Source organism: Chelonoidis abingdonii, chromosome 6 (assembly GCF_003597395.2).
Source record: "Chelonoidis abingdonii isolate Lonesome George chromosome 6, CheloAbing_2.0, whole genome shotgun sequence".
NCBI lineage: Eukaryota > Metazoa > Chordata > Testudines > Testudinidae > Chelonoidis > Chelonoidis abingdonii.
Window position 1 is genome coordinate 113,450,893 of NC_133774.1, and position 15,334 is coordinate 113,466,226.

The following is a 15,334-nucleotide window of genomic DNA, read 5'->3' on the forward strand; positions in this document are numbered from 1 at the left end:
TTAGGTCCATTGTTCTATTCCTCTGAAAAATATTCATTCTAACATCATGTTTATTTTATGTTTTTAATCCTGGTGAGTGTGCTTTATTATCAATGACTAAGCGAATAGCCATCACCACAGGGGATAAATCTTTGCAAGCAGTCTTGGGAATCACCTGCTCTGCAAACTGGTGTTCTGCAAGACCACTGAAGAGAAAACGGTTTTGCTATTTCTTAAAGAGTTTCCTTTTGACATTTTTAAAGATTAGCATTAGGAATGGTCTCAGAGGAGGTGGGTTTCCTACCTTTCATGGTCAGAAATTGAACAAAATGATAAAGACTCTCTACTAGTGGAGGATGGAGGTGTTTCTGGGGGGTAATTCTGGGGACACTACTGCCATTTTAAGTGGTGGAAAAAGTTAGGACTAAGGTTGGATTGGCCTATTGATTGTTCCAGATGCCTGTTCAGAGAAGATGACACCAAAAACCTGGAGCTGATTATATATAACTTCAGCTGCATCTCTACTAGCTTCTCAGTATTAAAAATAGGATTTTGCATTTAGAAAATAATCACAAGGCAAACTACTATTATAAATTATCTATCACACAGTTCTGACACACGCTATAGGAATGAATAGTCTAGACATGCATGCCAGAATGTTTATAGGAAAATTTAAGTCTGTGCCTCTGACTGTGAAGAGACAAACAAAAATGCATTGGGATAGTTTTTCACAGTACTCACCGAGGATGTTAGCTTTTAATGGTATTTGAGTTGATAACTCACATACAGCTTTGTAAATTAGTCCTGCCAATAGAGCAAAAGCTACATTTTATTTCTTTTGTGGGCTAATTGTTTTATTTTAAGACTATTTAAAAGCAATCAGCTCATGTTTTGGTACCATACAAGATCTATCAACCTTTCACTAGCTAGTATGGTTCTTTGCAAATGTATTTAATTCATAAGAAAAATAGTTGTCAAAGGATTTTAAAATGTGTACTCTCCACTCAATGCAAGTAATCGTTTACGGCTTTCAATGCATATGCACAATTCTTTTTTACGTAATTGGAGTAAGAGGAGAATTGGCGCTTTATAATAAAGCATACTCAATCTGTCCCATAATGGTCGCAAAATCTATACTGAAGATGAGCAACAGTCAGTCAGACAGATCATGTATATTTCTGGGTATTGTGCTGATTTACTTTTATTTTGCAGTATTGTGTTTTATTTGTTTATGTTTATTTCTGTATTTGTTTTATGGGAGAAAAGGCTAAAAGATAAACATGTTTTACTTCCATAAAATATTTGAACTGAACTATAAATATATGATGTAAAATGTATTTTTAAAAGTCCTTAAGTGGAATGTGGAACAAGAGTGCATATTCAAACAGGATAGGACATGTTTCAAAGAATTATGAAATACTTAACAGATAATTTTCATTATAAAGCGCTGAAAAGCTAGTTAGTTAAAGCAGAAAGCACATCAACACTTTTAGGAGTTTTCTTCCCTCTCCAAAAAAAGTCATTAACTCATGCTTTAGAATTTTCAAATGGAAATTAGAGCAACAGCAGAAATTAAATTCAGAAAAGGCACATGGAGAAGCAGGGAACATTTTGGACTTTGCACCTCAGCAGTAACTACAGGGTTCTCAAATAACTATTCTTGTGTTTTCCCTTATTCACTAAAATAAATGTTTATGTATCTTTCTGAATTTCATTACTTAGTAGTAAGGAGGCTTCACCGGTCTCTCTCATTATAAAAGTGATTTTGCTCCCTGTTTGAACAATTCCAAGTACATGGTATTGCCCAATCATTAATAAGAGCAGTTTATCATTTCAGAAATTTAAGGCTTAGGGTGGACCTTTCAGACACTAAATATATATTATGAATGAATATTGCATGGTATTTTTCCTGCTTCAAATCCATTCAAACAACATGGATTAGAAAGTTCAGCTTGAAAATTATTGAGTAAGAATCCTGGGTAGGAGATGCTGCAAAAGAAAAGGAGGAGGAGAAGAGGAAACAAATGAAAAATGTTGTGTATTTCACTGCTCCACATTGTGGAGAGATGTAGGTTCTACTCCTAGAACATGCAGGAGTACAGGCATCACTTTAGCTAAACATTTGGGAATGGGCAGTGTAACCGGGCAAACTCACCCCTGCGGCGCCTCCTGCTGGTTGCTTCCGGGAATTAGCTCAGATACACAGCTCGGAGCACCCTCTGCAGGCCGGTGGTCTGCCTTCTGGCCCCGTGTCCCCTCCTCGACCCCGGTGCCCCTTTTACATGGGGTGCTGCCCCCCTGGCAGTAACCCCTTGTCTCTTAGGGGTTTCCCCTCCCCAGGGAACCCTCCCCCATCCCATCCCCACTTTGCCTCAGGATCTTGGCAACTGCCCAGTCATTAGCTAGCCCCATGCCCTGGGGCAGACTGCAGTGTTAGCCTCTCATCATCAGCAAAGGGGTTTGGGCCTGCTGCCTTGGCCTACCCCTGGGTTGCACCCTGCAACCCCAGTACCCCCTAGGCTACTGCTAGGCCACAGCCTGGGGGTCTCCAAGCAGGAGCTCCCCAGCTCCTCTGCCTTTCCCCAGCCCTGCTCCACACTAGGTACTTTGTCTCAACAGCCAGGCCCTTCTCCCTCTGAACGCAGAGAGAGAGTCCTGCCCTTGGTTTCCCTGCCCTTTTATCAGGGCCTGTGGCTCAGTTTGGGGCATGGCCCCAGCTGCAGCCACTTCCCTAATCAGCCCAGCTCAAAAGGCTGCTTGCTCCAGCCCCAGCCCCTTTCCTGGGCTGTTTTTAACCCCTTCAGGGCCGGAGCAGAGATCCACTCTGCTACAGGCAGAAAGATTTGAGTTCAGGATAGGAAAGAAGAGTTCACAAACTTATTCATGTTGTGTACCCCCAAAATTAAAAATTGTATACCCCTGAACTCCACAAGGGTTGCCCAGCCTTGGCCAGTCAGCATCTAGGATTACCCAGCGTTCTTAGGCTCTCTCAGTTTCCTAAGAGTTCAGTTGCAAGCCTCTCTGGCTACTGGGAAATTCTGAGTTTACTGCTATGCAAGTGAGGAGGTATTTCTCTTATCGCCTGGTGGGAAAACAATATGTACAGATAGTATTTTCTTTGCTAAAAACCAACAAAATGTAAACCATCTGCAGATAAACTAGGAATTATAAAACAAGCATGCAACAAAAAACAATTTGAAATGACATATAATAAATAAATGTTAGCCATTAGAGGTCCCTTTTACAGTTTGGAAGATATCTTGTTTGTAATCAGAGTGCCAGAACTACTGGGTTTCACTTCACAGTTCTTTTGTCCATGCTGTTCAGGAGGTAACAATTTTAGCCAATAAATAGACTTGGCAGAAATTGATTTTAATTTTTTTTGTAATTTTTATGGATAATTTTTTTTATTTTTAAACATATTTTCCTGATTTTCACAATTGTACAAAATTATTGGTTTTAAGCATCTTTAAATTATTTTAGCAATTTAAATTTAAATTTTCACCATTATAGGAAATTGGGGGAGGGTCTAGACAATATTTTTTAATGACAGTAGACACTGAGATTCAAAAAGTTAAAGCTTTGTAACTGTTAAAATACAATCGTTAACATCACTTGTTAAAATACTATGAAGTAAATATCCTTAAATCAAATACTGATAAGTTATCAGGCTGCATTTTTCTTGCGTTGCTTATCGGTAAATTTCTATTGTTATCGATGAAAATATTTTTTTGTTGGTTGGGTGTGTATGGTTAAATTAATTTTTACCACCAGTTACTGATAAAAATCTTTTACTTCCAAGCCTACCCATAAGCAAAACCGCTGGTGGTGTATATGTAATCCACAGTGTAATGTGCAACTAAAGGGAATATTAGTAGCATTCATGTGCTGAAGCTTCCCCATTCTGCAATGATTTGGCTTCTCTGTAAAGGCCCACAGGTTCTCAGGCAGCTTTCACACCCTGGCTTCTCCTGGGAAGCTGACCCAGAACTACTGCATATGAGGGGCTCACAGAACTCTGACCCCTTGCAGAGGCACTGCCCTCGAAGATCCTAACTGGGGACAATGGCCGGCCACAGGGAGGCATAGAAAGTTGTCTGAGCAACTGAGGGGCCTCCTGACTGACTGCAGCACTGGACCTGACTCCTGTTTGATCCCTGGTTTCTGATTCCTGCTGTGACCCACTGGTTTGGTTCCTGGGCTCTGATTCCTGCTTTCACCTCTGTCTTGGATCCTGGATACTGATTTTAACTCTGGCCTTGAGGCAGGAGCAGCGCCAGGGTTTTTGGCGCCGTAGGCGGGGATCCGTCCGTGTACCTGGTCATTGGCGGCAATTTTGCAGCGGGGGAGTCCTTCCACGCTCCTGGTCTTTGGGGCACTTCAGCGGCGGGTCCCGGAGCGACCGCCCTAGGTCACCTAAATGGAAGCGCCGGCCCTGCCTTGAGGCCTGACTACCCCTACTCCGACCACTAGATCAGACTGCTCATGTCTCAGGTCCTGACATTCTCCTTTCCCCTTCTGAGTCAAATAGTTGTACCAACCTGTTTCTCAGATTGTGGTGCCTCCTCTTCCTCCATAGCAGCCTATACATCATATATACCAGCTGTCTTGTTTTGGTTCACATCAGAGGGAGATGTGTGTGCCCTCTAGGTTTGTTCAAGAGGGTGGCTTTCTTTAAAGAACAGAGAAAAGGAAGTCAGTATGTGGGCTGTGGCATTGATCTCTTCCCAAGAGAGCACATATTATTTTGTTGTCCCTCTGACTCCTCCCAGTCTCAGAAAAGGCAATAAAACAGCCTTAGGACGTGCACGATGAGGTAACATCCATACAAGCTGGTGGTCAATGCTACAATCTGTGGGACCGGGCCTGGTTCAACCACATCCTGCCTAGTGCTCTGCAGAAGGCCTACCATGGGAGAAGCTGCACTTGTTTCATGCCTGCAAACCAAAACCTTTTATCATCATTTACCAAGAGAAGGTGACCCTTCAATTTTCATAGAGGGCCTTGCTGTTAATCTCTTATCTTTTTATTTTAATTCCCAAATGAGGCAGAGGCAAATCCTGGTATTCCCTACATGTAGCTTGAACTCTTAAGAGTCAGATTTTCAAAACATGATTGCATTTGTGCAGGTACAACTTTGCATATACAAAAACCCATTTGTGTACAGAAACCAAGAACAAATTGGTTAGAGCTTGTAAATTCTGTCATGTGCACATGATAGCAGTAATGCCCAAACATGTATGGAATGTGCATGGCTCAAATGTTACATAGCAACCAATGAAAGGGTGAGTGAGACTCCCCCACAGAAGTTTGACCTGTTAATTTTAATTCCAGAGATCCCAACAGCTCAGGAAGTTGGAATCTCTTTTTTCTTCCATGCTACCAAGAAAGAACTCTTGTTCTGCTCTGTCAAAAGATCTTTTAAGGCTGAAGGAGTCTGTTGCCTCTTTAGAGTCATGTGACATTCAACAAGGGACATGACATAACCTCCTGGGCCAAACAAGAATCTGCTGTGGTACTATACATTTGCAAGGCAGTGACCTGGCACTGATTTACTTTCACTGCCTGACTGAATGAATGCATCAGTCAGAAGAAGAGTTGTTAGTGACTTAGTCTTGGACAAATACAATGCATTGTAGTTCCTGTGAGCCATTCAAGTCTACCTGTAAGGGTGTTAGCCTCTTAGCTCGAGCATAGTAGGAAGCTTAAGCAGACATGTAAATTTTATTTTTCTGACCAAACACCAGATTATTTTGAAGAGATTCATAAATACGGCATCCCAGCCTAATAGCCAGGATCAGAGCTGACGATAGTCCTGAACTGTTGTACATAGTTAATGAAAGTGAGTTATTTTTTGAGTTAGCTGCTAGGGAAGGTGCATGTTGTGCCTGTGGTGAGTGGGCAGCTGTAGAGAGTAGCAGCATCCTGACAAGATGATTGATTCATCTCTCTGAGTAAGAGGAGGGAAGAGGCGCATCAGTCCTGTTAGCTCCAGATATATTTTCAGGTGAGGGAATGAAAGTTTTGTATGTAAATGATTCAAAAACAACAACCACACATCACCACCAAGAACAACGCAGTTGTTTCATTTTGTCTCTAAGATGGACACACTCTATTTAAATTATATCATCAGCTAATATTAATTATACATAATGGACCAAATTCACAGTGGGAGAAAACAGGGGCATTCCCCTTGGAAGTCTCTAGGCCACATTCAAACATGGTGTAAACAAAAGAGTGAATTTTACATTGGCTTTAAGTGGCAAAGTAGTGTAATTCTTAGCTATTTGTATTTGATGTATGCGCAAAATAAATTCAGCTTACATGCCAAAGGGGGGAGATGCGGAGTGGAGTGCAATAGGAAAAGCAACGAGCAGGAGAGTGTTAGTGGGGTATAAGAAAGTGTGAGGCGCCTAAAGTAAGGATATGCTTTCTTATTCCTTCCTGTTGTTTTTTTTAGTAACCCCTTCCATGTAAATTACATTTATGTAGATCCACTGAATATCAATGTATGTTACACTGCATTGCCACTTAAGCGTACTTATACCAGTTTGTATGACCAATGTACACTATAGTCTAAGTCACTGTTGAATTTGCCTCTGTATGTATATCTGAAAAATGAAACTGGCTTTGATGTTATGAATATTGATAGTTCATCATGCATACAAGAATTAGCTGAGAGGTAGGCATTTGTAACAACACCTGTGACAGCTGTTGTTTCCTTCAATAGGTAATAGAATTTGATGATGGATCTGGATCAGTTCTCAGAATACAGCCTCTGCGGACTCCACGAGATGAAGCTATTTATGAATGTGTTGCTTCCAATAGTGTTGGAGAAATAAGTGTGTCCACGAGACTCACTGTTTTACGTGGTAAGTCCTTGTCAGACAATAACTTTTTTTCTTTGATAGTGTCAAAACTATTACGCCATTGCAGTGGGTTTTTTTTCTACAGCTAATGAAATAAAGAGTGTTTAAGGTTCCTTTTTGTAGGGAACTGTCATATTGCGAATGCTAAAAAATGGAAACTTCCTTGTCTGAAGTTTGGATTTGGTTTTCTTTTGGATTTTTGACTCTCTAATGCAGGGGCGGGAAAAGTTTTTGGCCCGAGGGCTGCATCGGGTTTCGGAAATTGTATGGAGTGCTGGTAAGGGGAGGGGGTCATGACCCGGCCCTCACCTCCTGGCTGCCCTGCCCCGCGACTCCTGCCCCATCCGCACACCCCTGCTCCCTGTCCCTTGACTGCCCCTGGACCCCCGCCGCCCTATCCAACCCTTCCTCTCATTCCTGATGGCCCCCCCAGGACCCCTGCCCCATCCAACCACCCCTTCTCCCTGTCCCCTGAGTGCCCCCCAGGACCCCTGCCCCCATTCAACCCCCTCTTTCCCCCCCAACCACCATCCACACCCCTGCCCCCAATCGTGACCCCGAACTCCCCTGCCCTCTATCCAACCCCCCTGCTCCCTTACCGCACTGCCTGGAGCACTAGTGGCTGGGAGCGCTACAGCTGCGACACCTGGCTGGAGCCAGGCCATGCTGCCGCCACCACCACGGAGCACAGAACACCGAGTCAGGTCGGGCTGTGCAGCTGCGCTGCCCTGCCACCCATAGCATTGCGCCCACGGCAAAGTGAGCGAGCTGAGGCTGCCGGGGAGGGAGGACAGCAGGGGAGGGGTCAGGGCGAGCCTCCCAGGCTAGGAGCTCAGGGACTGGGCAGGACAGTCCCGCAGGCCGTAGTTTGCCCACCCCTGCTCTAATGGCTCTGTCTTACTGAACAGGGTGGGGAAGAAAACTCAAGGTCAAAGAAAGCAAGAGAAGGAGGAAAAATGGGAAGACTCTGGCTAGAACAAACAAACAATAAAATGTTTTGTGAATGCAACTGATTTGTATGTTAGTGCTGTCTTGTGCAACTTTTATTTGCATGATTGGCATTTATACAGAAAGTTATCCAAGCTGACAGTGACCTTGGCAGAACTACAGAAACAGTATTTACATAAGGACGAGCTGCAGCTAAACATTTTTTCCAAAGTACTGAGCGCAAACGTGCTTTTCTTCAGCCTCAGACATGCATGTCATCTTCTACATCATTTTTTTTCCTTTCTTTCTTTAGCAAACATAGTTATTGAGGCCATTGAAAGGATAATCTAATTTTTCAACTCTGGAGTTGGAATATAAGATTTAGTGCCAAACCTATGGACTCACTTACAAATGATACTCCTGTTGGAGTAAATGCTAGTAATCAAATGGTCTTCTGTATCTGTTGTTCATTCTTCTGGAGACAGATAGGAACTTTGTTTTGACATGTGAAATGTGTCCCTTCCTCACTCACTTGCCAATCCTTCCTACAGTGTATTGTCCACTCTGTATTTTGGAGGGAGGCGCTGTCATTGGAACATTAGTACATAATGCACCATACCAGCCACATAAACGTACGGCAAGGAGTTTGTGAGGGTGTTTGTGTCTCCTGGGACAAGAATTTCATCTATCAGACAGCATTAAGAAGACACGCCTTGGAGCGCTGTGTTTTATTATTCTTTGCCTCACCATTTAGAAAGATTTGGGGAGATATGGCGATTGCTTTTCTTTATTTTATTTTTTCCTTTTGTGCTACTTTCAGAGAACTGGATTTCTGTGTAGCAAGAGATACTAACTTATTTGTATGTGGTTTTTTAATCAGTGTAAGCAATTATGTTGTTTATATCAATGATGAAAAAGGGTCACAACACTGTGTGCATCTGATATATATTTAAAAAACTTCCTTAGAAATACCTGATAAAATGAAAATAAATACATGAATAACCCTGCTAAAAATTAAAACGTTCTCTCTAGTGTTAACATGACTGTGTCTGGCATAATTTTCATTTTTTTCCCAGCCACAGTCAATAAAAATGGAAAGGTTGATCATTTGGTTTATATTTTTAACTCCCCTGTTCAACTCCCTGAACCAAGTAGTTGTTTCTATTGTTTGAAATGACACAAATCATATTCTGTTCAGTTTTTAATAAATTCATAAATTAAAAAAAGCCGCAACCACAAAGTCATATTACATAGCAATAAATGTTGTTTGCAGTGAGACCTGAAGACAAGCTCTGTATAAAATCAAAAACTTGTCTCTTTATCCAACATAAGGTTGGTCCAATAAAATATATTGCCTCCCCCACCTTATCGCTCTAATAGCAATAAATATCATTTAAAAATTAAGAACTTTAAAAAAAGCGGGAAAATTCAGATGTAAAATGTATTCTCTGCCTACAGAATTTTATTGAAGGGTAGAACACATTACCTACTGAAATATATTTACCGGCCTCCTGGGTCTTTTCATTGAAATGTGTGTGCATTTTTTTAAAGATGCAGTTCTGAATCAACTGTGTCTTCCTTACTCTGTAATAAAGAGACACTGGGACTTAGCCTCTTCTCATTGACAACAATGAATACTTAAATGGGGGTAAGATCGGCACCAATGTCAAAACTGGCTGGCTCTAAAAATATGATCTACCTGTTCCCCACTCCCATCTGCATTGTAAGCTGTTTGTTGTAAAGTACATGCAGGTTTTTCTTTGTCTTTCTTTCCAACTCAAATGGTTCAGTACTCCTTAAAAACAACTAATATCAGCATTCTATCTCTTATGAACAGCCCTACAATAATAAATGAGAGTGTGCGTACACATGATGGAGAGAAATAAAAGTTGGTAAGAAAACAAGGATAAAATTAAAATGATTAGAAATGATAGGCTCCAGCCATAATACTGAAAAATTTTTGTTGAAAGGATAAAGGGAAGTAGTTGAGATCCTCTGGTTCAGGACTGGATTAAAGCAAGATCCATGGATCTAAGCCATGAGCTGGAAGGAGGCCCGTGTACACATTGATCCATGAGGTGTGGAATGGTGTGATAATGCCAGAGAGAGTTGAGGTCTGCCAACTAGAGAGTGTGAGGTAGCTTTGTCAGGTTTAGAAGCCACCTATGTTCTGGTTGATCATTTCTTTTATTGGGTCCAATGTTTTGGGCATTAGTCTGAGACTCAGGAAATCTAGGTTCAATTATTGCTTTGTGCTTCCTGTGTGGCCTTGGGCAAATCACTTATTCTCCTATATGACTCACTTCCCCACCTGTAATATGACCAGAGTAGTACTTCTGTACGTCACAGGGATGCTGTAAGGATAAGTATATGAATAACTACGAGGCACTCAAATACTACGATGGGGGCCATGTCAGTATGACAGATAGATCTGGATAGATTGGATCCAGGCTCCCTTTAGGCTTAATCCACCAGAGAGCCCCCATGTAGCTCTGCATTGGGCAGGTAGTGTACATCTCTTGTGCAGGCTCCTCAAATGGTGTGTTTTGTGCTCCCCGAGAACCAGCAGAACATTTGTGCTACATCTGAGACCATCCAAGCTCTTGCAGTGGGAGGTCAGGATTTGACCCAGAATTAATAAGCTTTGCCACCTTTTTGCCATGAGGGTTGCTGAGGCAGAGGGATGTTCCCATGCAAGAAAAGCCCCAGTCTCACTAATTTTTTAACCAGTTAAAGGTATGGTCAGCTTCACTGGTTACAAATAACTTGGTTCAGTTTGTCTCAATGCAGTAACTTTTCTTCCATCACAACCACATTTATGCACCTCCACCCTGTAGTCTGCCTAATCGTGTTTCAATGGGAAGCTCTGGGCAACTGTCACACAATGCCTCAGCAGGAGCTGCCTGTGCCTATCCTCTTCTGTTTAGATTCTTCAACTGTGCTCATAAGCATGGTATCTGGTCAGTAAGTGCTATGAGCAATGCTGCAGCCTCTAGTTTCTGGAGTTTGGTGCTTTACAGTATGGAAGTGGTGGAAGGCAGAAAAGATAACAGCTGTCCTGATCACTCTGAAGCACTACGTGAAAAGTAGGCCAAGGCAAAGGGTTGTGTCCTTCTCCACTGAAGGCTGAAATGCTAGTCCACTAACACGGTACAGATGTTGGTGGCGTTTATATGCCAGCAGTGATTCTCATGAACCCAGCCTACCCTTTGCTGATGAAGCCATGCCAAGACTATAAGCATCTCAACAAATGCTGCATTATCTGTCGCCTCTGTTGTGTCACAGTGGTGTTTGAGTGCACCTTTATGAGACTGAAACCTCCTAAAGCAAAATGAGAAAGAGCGGATGTATATCCCTACACTCATTGCTGCATGCTCTGTTCGCTGTACTATCTGTGAATTAAAGGCAAAGTGCTGCATAGACCCATGGAAACTGAGGCTTGATCCTGGTAGATTCCCATCTTGCTACAAGCCCCGTGATTATCATCTGAGCAAATATGCATAATAATGGATTCTCTGTGCCAATATTTCTGCTCACACTGTCAAGTGGCGAGGAGGAAGAGGAGCAAAATCTTTGTGTTGAGGTGCTTTTGTCATATCTCTGTTAAAAACCTACCTTTTATAAAGTGATTGATGCGATGTCACAATCATTGTGGTATATAATAAAATGTGAATAATTTATTATAACAGTGTTTCCTTGGCCATTGATATGACAAGTGTAATTAAAGAGTGTTGCTTTTATTACAATGGAAAAAGGTTCAGAGCATTTTCCAGAGTGTGAAAAATAGGGGTGGGGGGGAATGCATTCAAAGCACCATTATTTTCCTGCTATCATTAGATGGGTCACAAGTAATGACATTTTGTTTCCATGTTCTCTCAATACCTCATGATTCTGAGATGGGCAGGGGCCATTTTAAACTGTTTTGCTCCTCTGGATGATGTAACTGAGAAAAGCCTTCTAGGGCAGCTTACGCATGGGGATTAGAGTCCCTGGAAGTCAGACACACAGAATGGCACTATTATTCTGAGGGACAGTGCACTGTGGGATGTCTAACTGCGCAGAGATAAATGAGAACAGAAAACTAGATTTACCAGTTATGCTGGCATTGCTGTGGGTGCCATTCATTGGCATGATCATGACGTACCTAGCTGGTCACAAGAAATGTACCATGTGCCAAAAGAGCCAGCTAGCTGGGGAAGTGCCTGGGTAATATTCACTGGCTTTAACCATCTATTGTGTGTACACAGTGTTTTTAGTCCATTGGGCCTCTCGCTGGTCATAGGCATGGTAGAAAGTTGTGTGGATGGGGTCAGAAAGACAAAGCATGTGATACATGCATATATCTAGAAGATAGTTGTCTATCTCAGAAGCATTCACAGTTAAGAGAAGTTTCAAGAGCCATAGTAAAAACTTCACCAATTTTTAGTGAGAATGAAACAGACTACGTGTAATACCTTATGACCAGAATTAGCATGTTCATTACAGTTCCATTTTATTAATGCCTCTTTTTGAAGATGAACACTGTGGTCCCAGCTGTGAAAATGGTACTTTGCACTTTATGTTATAAAGTGGTCTCTGCTGGGGATCTGTGCTAGGAACATTAAAGAACAAAGCACAGCTGCTTGACAATTGTACAAAAGGATTTTATGAAACAGTGGACCAAAAGGAAAGGTGGCCAATATACAGACAACTTACTAGCAATTATGGTACCAAGTGAAGTGCAGATTACTTGAAATGGCTTATAAAGAAGTGCTAGGAATAAGCGGATACAAAATTATAAACTATTTTGATGTATTTTAGCTGTGTATGTAAAATACGTGCAGGGCAAACAGAAACATTTGCCTTCTATGCAGTATAATTTGAAACACTTAATGAATTATCGCTCTGTGTAAGAGGGAAGGAAAATGGAACTGTTAGCCAGATCAGGAAATGAGTAAAAATTTGAAAAATGCACAGTCCATTTCCTATGGCTGGATTCTCAGTTCTTTTAGAATGAAGGAATATTTTGTTGCGTCTAATGCAGAACTTTAGCATGACAGTACACTTTCTCAGAAGGACTCGTTCTATAACGAGTGTTAATAGTTTAAGAAATTCTGCTCATGTAATTTAAATGATCAGAAAAACATCAGGGTATATTATCATAAGCTATATAATGCCCATAGAGTCAAATTTTACTTTCAGATACATGTGTGCCACCCTATTGATTTCACAATAATTTATCATTTTATATGTAAAAATAATTTTAAAATCTACATTATCGCCTACAGTCATTCATAATATAAATAGAATGGGTTGAATAATATTCATGAATAACTGAACTATTTTTTTATCAATTATCTCATACAGTTTTTTCAGGTAATATTTTTAGTAGTCCCTCAATTCCCTAAACGTAATGTTTGTCAAAGAAACTGTTTTCCCCACCAATAAATGATTAACTTATTCACAAATTTTTCTTTCAACCGTTATCACACTAGTTTTTCCTTCTGCATGGAATAACTGTACACCACTGTATTTTTAAAAGGGCTTATTACAGTTAATAAAATACATATTGATAGTAATTAGAAAACTATTTCTAAAAGTAAAACAGAGTAGGAGTACATACACTATTTGAAAATGAAGGAAATATCTCAAATTCATCAAATGTATTTATATCTAAAATCTTTTTTCAAGAATTTCAAAAGTGAATAGTGAGTTTGGGTGCTTCAAATTTTGGATGCCAAATTTAAGACATCTCTAAGGTTTAGGCTCAATAAACCACAAGCTGCTTTTCAAAATCTTAGTCCTAAGCTTTATTTTCTATGGTGGTGGTTCTATTCCTGTAAAACCTCTTTGAACTCCTTGCTGTCCCAGAAAATTATCTTAACATGCTACACTGCTAGGATGTGTCTACTAAATGAAGCTGTACCTTTCTTTGTTGTTGTGAACTAACAAGTCAGTGACGGTAGCTACTGGTCATGGTTTGTGTCTTTTTATAATGTTTTCTTACTTTTCCATTCTATTTCCTTTTTCCTCTGAATTTCATCTTCTTGTTCATTTTCCACATTTCAGATATTTTCTTCCATGACTGTAAAATTACCAGTTCAGTTTCACTCATGTATATCTGTTCATGATGTCTACTTCATATTTTGAAATGGTATCAGTAGTAATAAAATATTGCTATTTAATGTTTACAGGGACACTCAGTCATAAAGATGAATGTTGGCTTGATGTGTCAGCCAGTTAAACTGTTCCTCCTCATCCATTTCTATTTTATAATAAGAAACTTTTTGTAGTCAATGACTGTTCATAAAATAGATGTCTGGCAGTCAGGTGAACTGAACATCCTCAGACAAAGAGGAGTAATAATACTGTACAAAGAAATAATAGTCCTCTTTAGCATGAAGGTTTTGTTTTTTTTTAATTTAACTAAAACACTTTGGCCAAGAATGTACATCTGTTAATTCTTTTCAGACAAGAGCTCAATCATTAATTTCAGCCTGAAAAGCTGATCACAGTCTTGGTGGTCCCACGGGAGAAACTAATAATTTTTGTTAGTAGTGTAAGTACTGTAGCCAATAAGTGTCTATCCTTGCTCTTTACAGAAAGAAATTAATGTATCATGAGCAGGATGAATATATCAATGTTAAAACATATTGTGCTTTTCCTCATTTCTTTTTTTTTCTTTCTAATATCAGAGTTTAAGATTATACAAAATCCCATAATCCACTGTTGTAAAACCACTGTCTGAATCAGAGCTCAATGCCATTACAAACTGTGCATTCTGCTTCACTATGTTGATGCACTATTTAAAATTTAAGCTGGATAATACATTTCCTATTACTTTCCCCTTTATTTATGCCCACCTACTTTAGTTACCTATGGCCTCGATTCAGCCTGGCATTTAAACACATGCTTAGGTCCACCTCTGTTCAGAAGAGCAATGAAGCAAATGCTTACCTGTCAGCACATGCTTAAATCTCATCAAAGTCTTGTGGAAATCAATGGAATTGAAGTACCATCAATGTGGAGTACCATCAATGTGGAGATGGTACTCCCGTTTATAAATTGTGGAATGATATGATAAATTGCATTTAGCTTCCATCTTTGACTGCTTCATCTCTATGCTTCCATTAATCATCTACTCTGGGATTACTTCCAACATTCCAAACCTCTGAATAGTCTAACAGCTGTCAATTTTTTAAAGCAACCTGACACAAAAATGTTTCCTCCCTACCCGTCCTACCTCACTTTAGAATCTGGAATTTCCTCTCCATCTTCATTTGCCCTGCAGTACAGAATGGACAATATTCAGTCCTGCACTCAGAGACTTATTTCAGGATCAACATTTTGCAAAACATCAGGAATAGAAGTGGCTGCTTTATACCATTGGAGGGGAGTGGGAAAATCCCCCTTTTCCAATGGAATAGAACAATAGTTTCTGTTTCTGGCAGGTCATGAGATATCAGACCATAAAATTGTGACATTTTGTAAAGAAAAGCCACTTCAGTTTATTTAAACAAATTTATACAATTTATTCATTGTAGTGTTATCTATTTCAGGAGCTTCCCAGGTGAACTCAT

The 15,334-nt window shown here is 40.4% G+C and overlaps 1 protein-coding gene across 35 annotated transcripts in view; it reads left to right on the top strand.

Moving 5' to 3' along the window:
- Positions 1–15,334, top strand: part of PTPRD (protein tyrosine phosphatase receptor type D) — a 1,348,190-nt gene that overhangs the window by 1,038,932 nt on the left and 293,924 nt on the right. For all 35 annotated transcript variants that reach the window (XM_075067326.1, XM_075067339.1, XM_075067332.1 and 32 more), the window contains one exon: positions 6,710–6,851. In XM_075067326.1, coding sequence (XP_074923427.1) covers positions 6,710–6,851 — 142 coding nt within the window. The remainder of the gene's footprint in view (positions 1–6,709; positions 6,852–15,334) is intronic.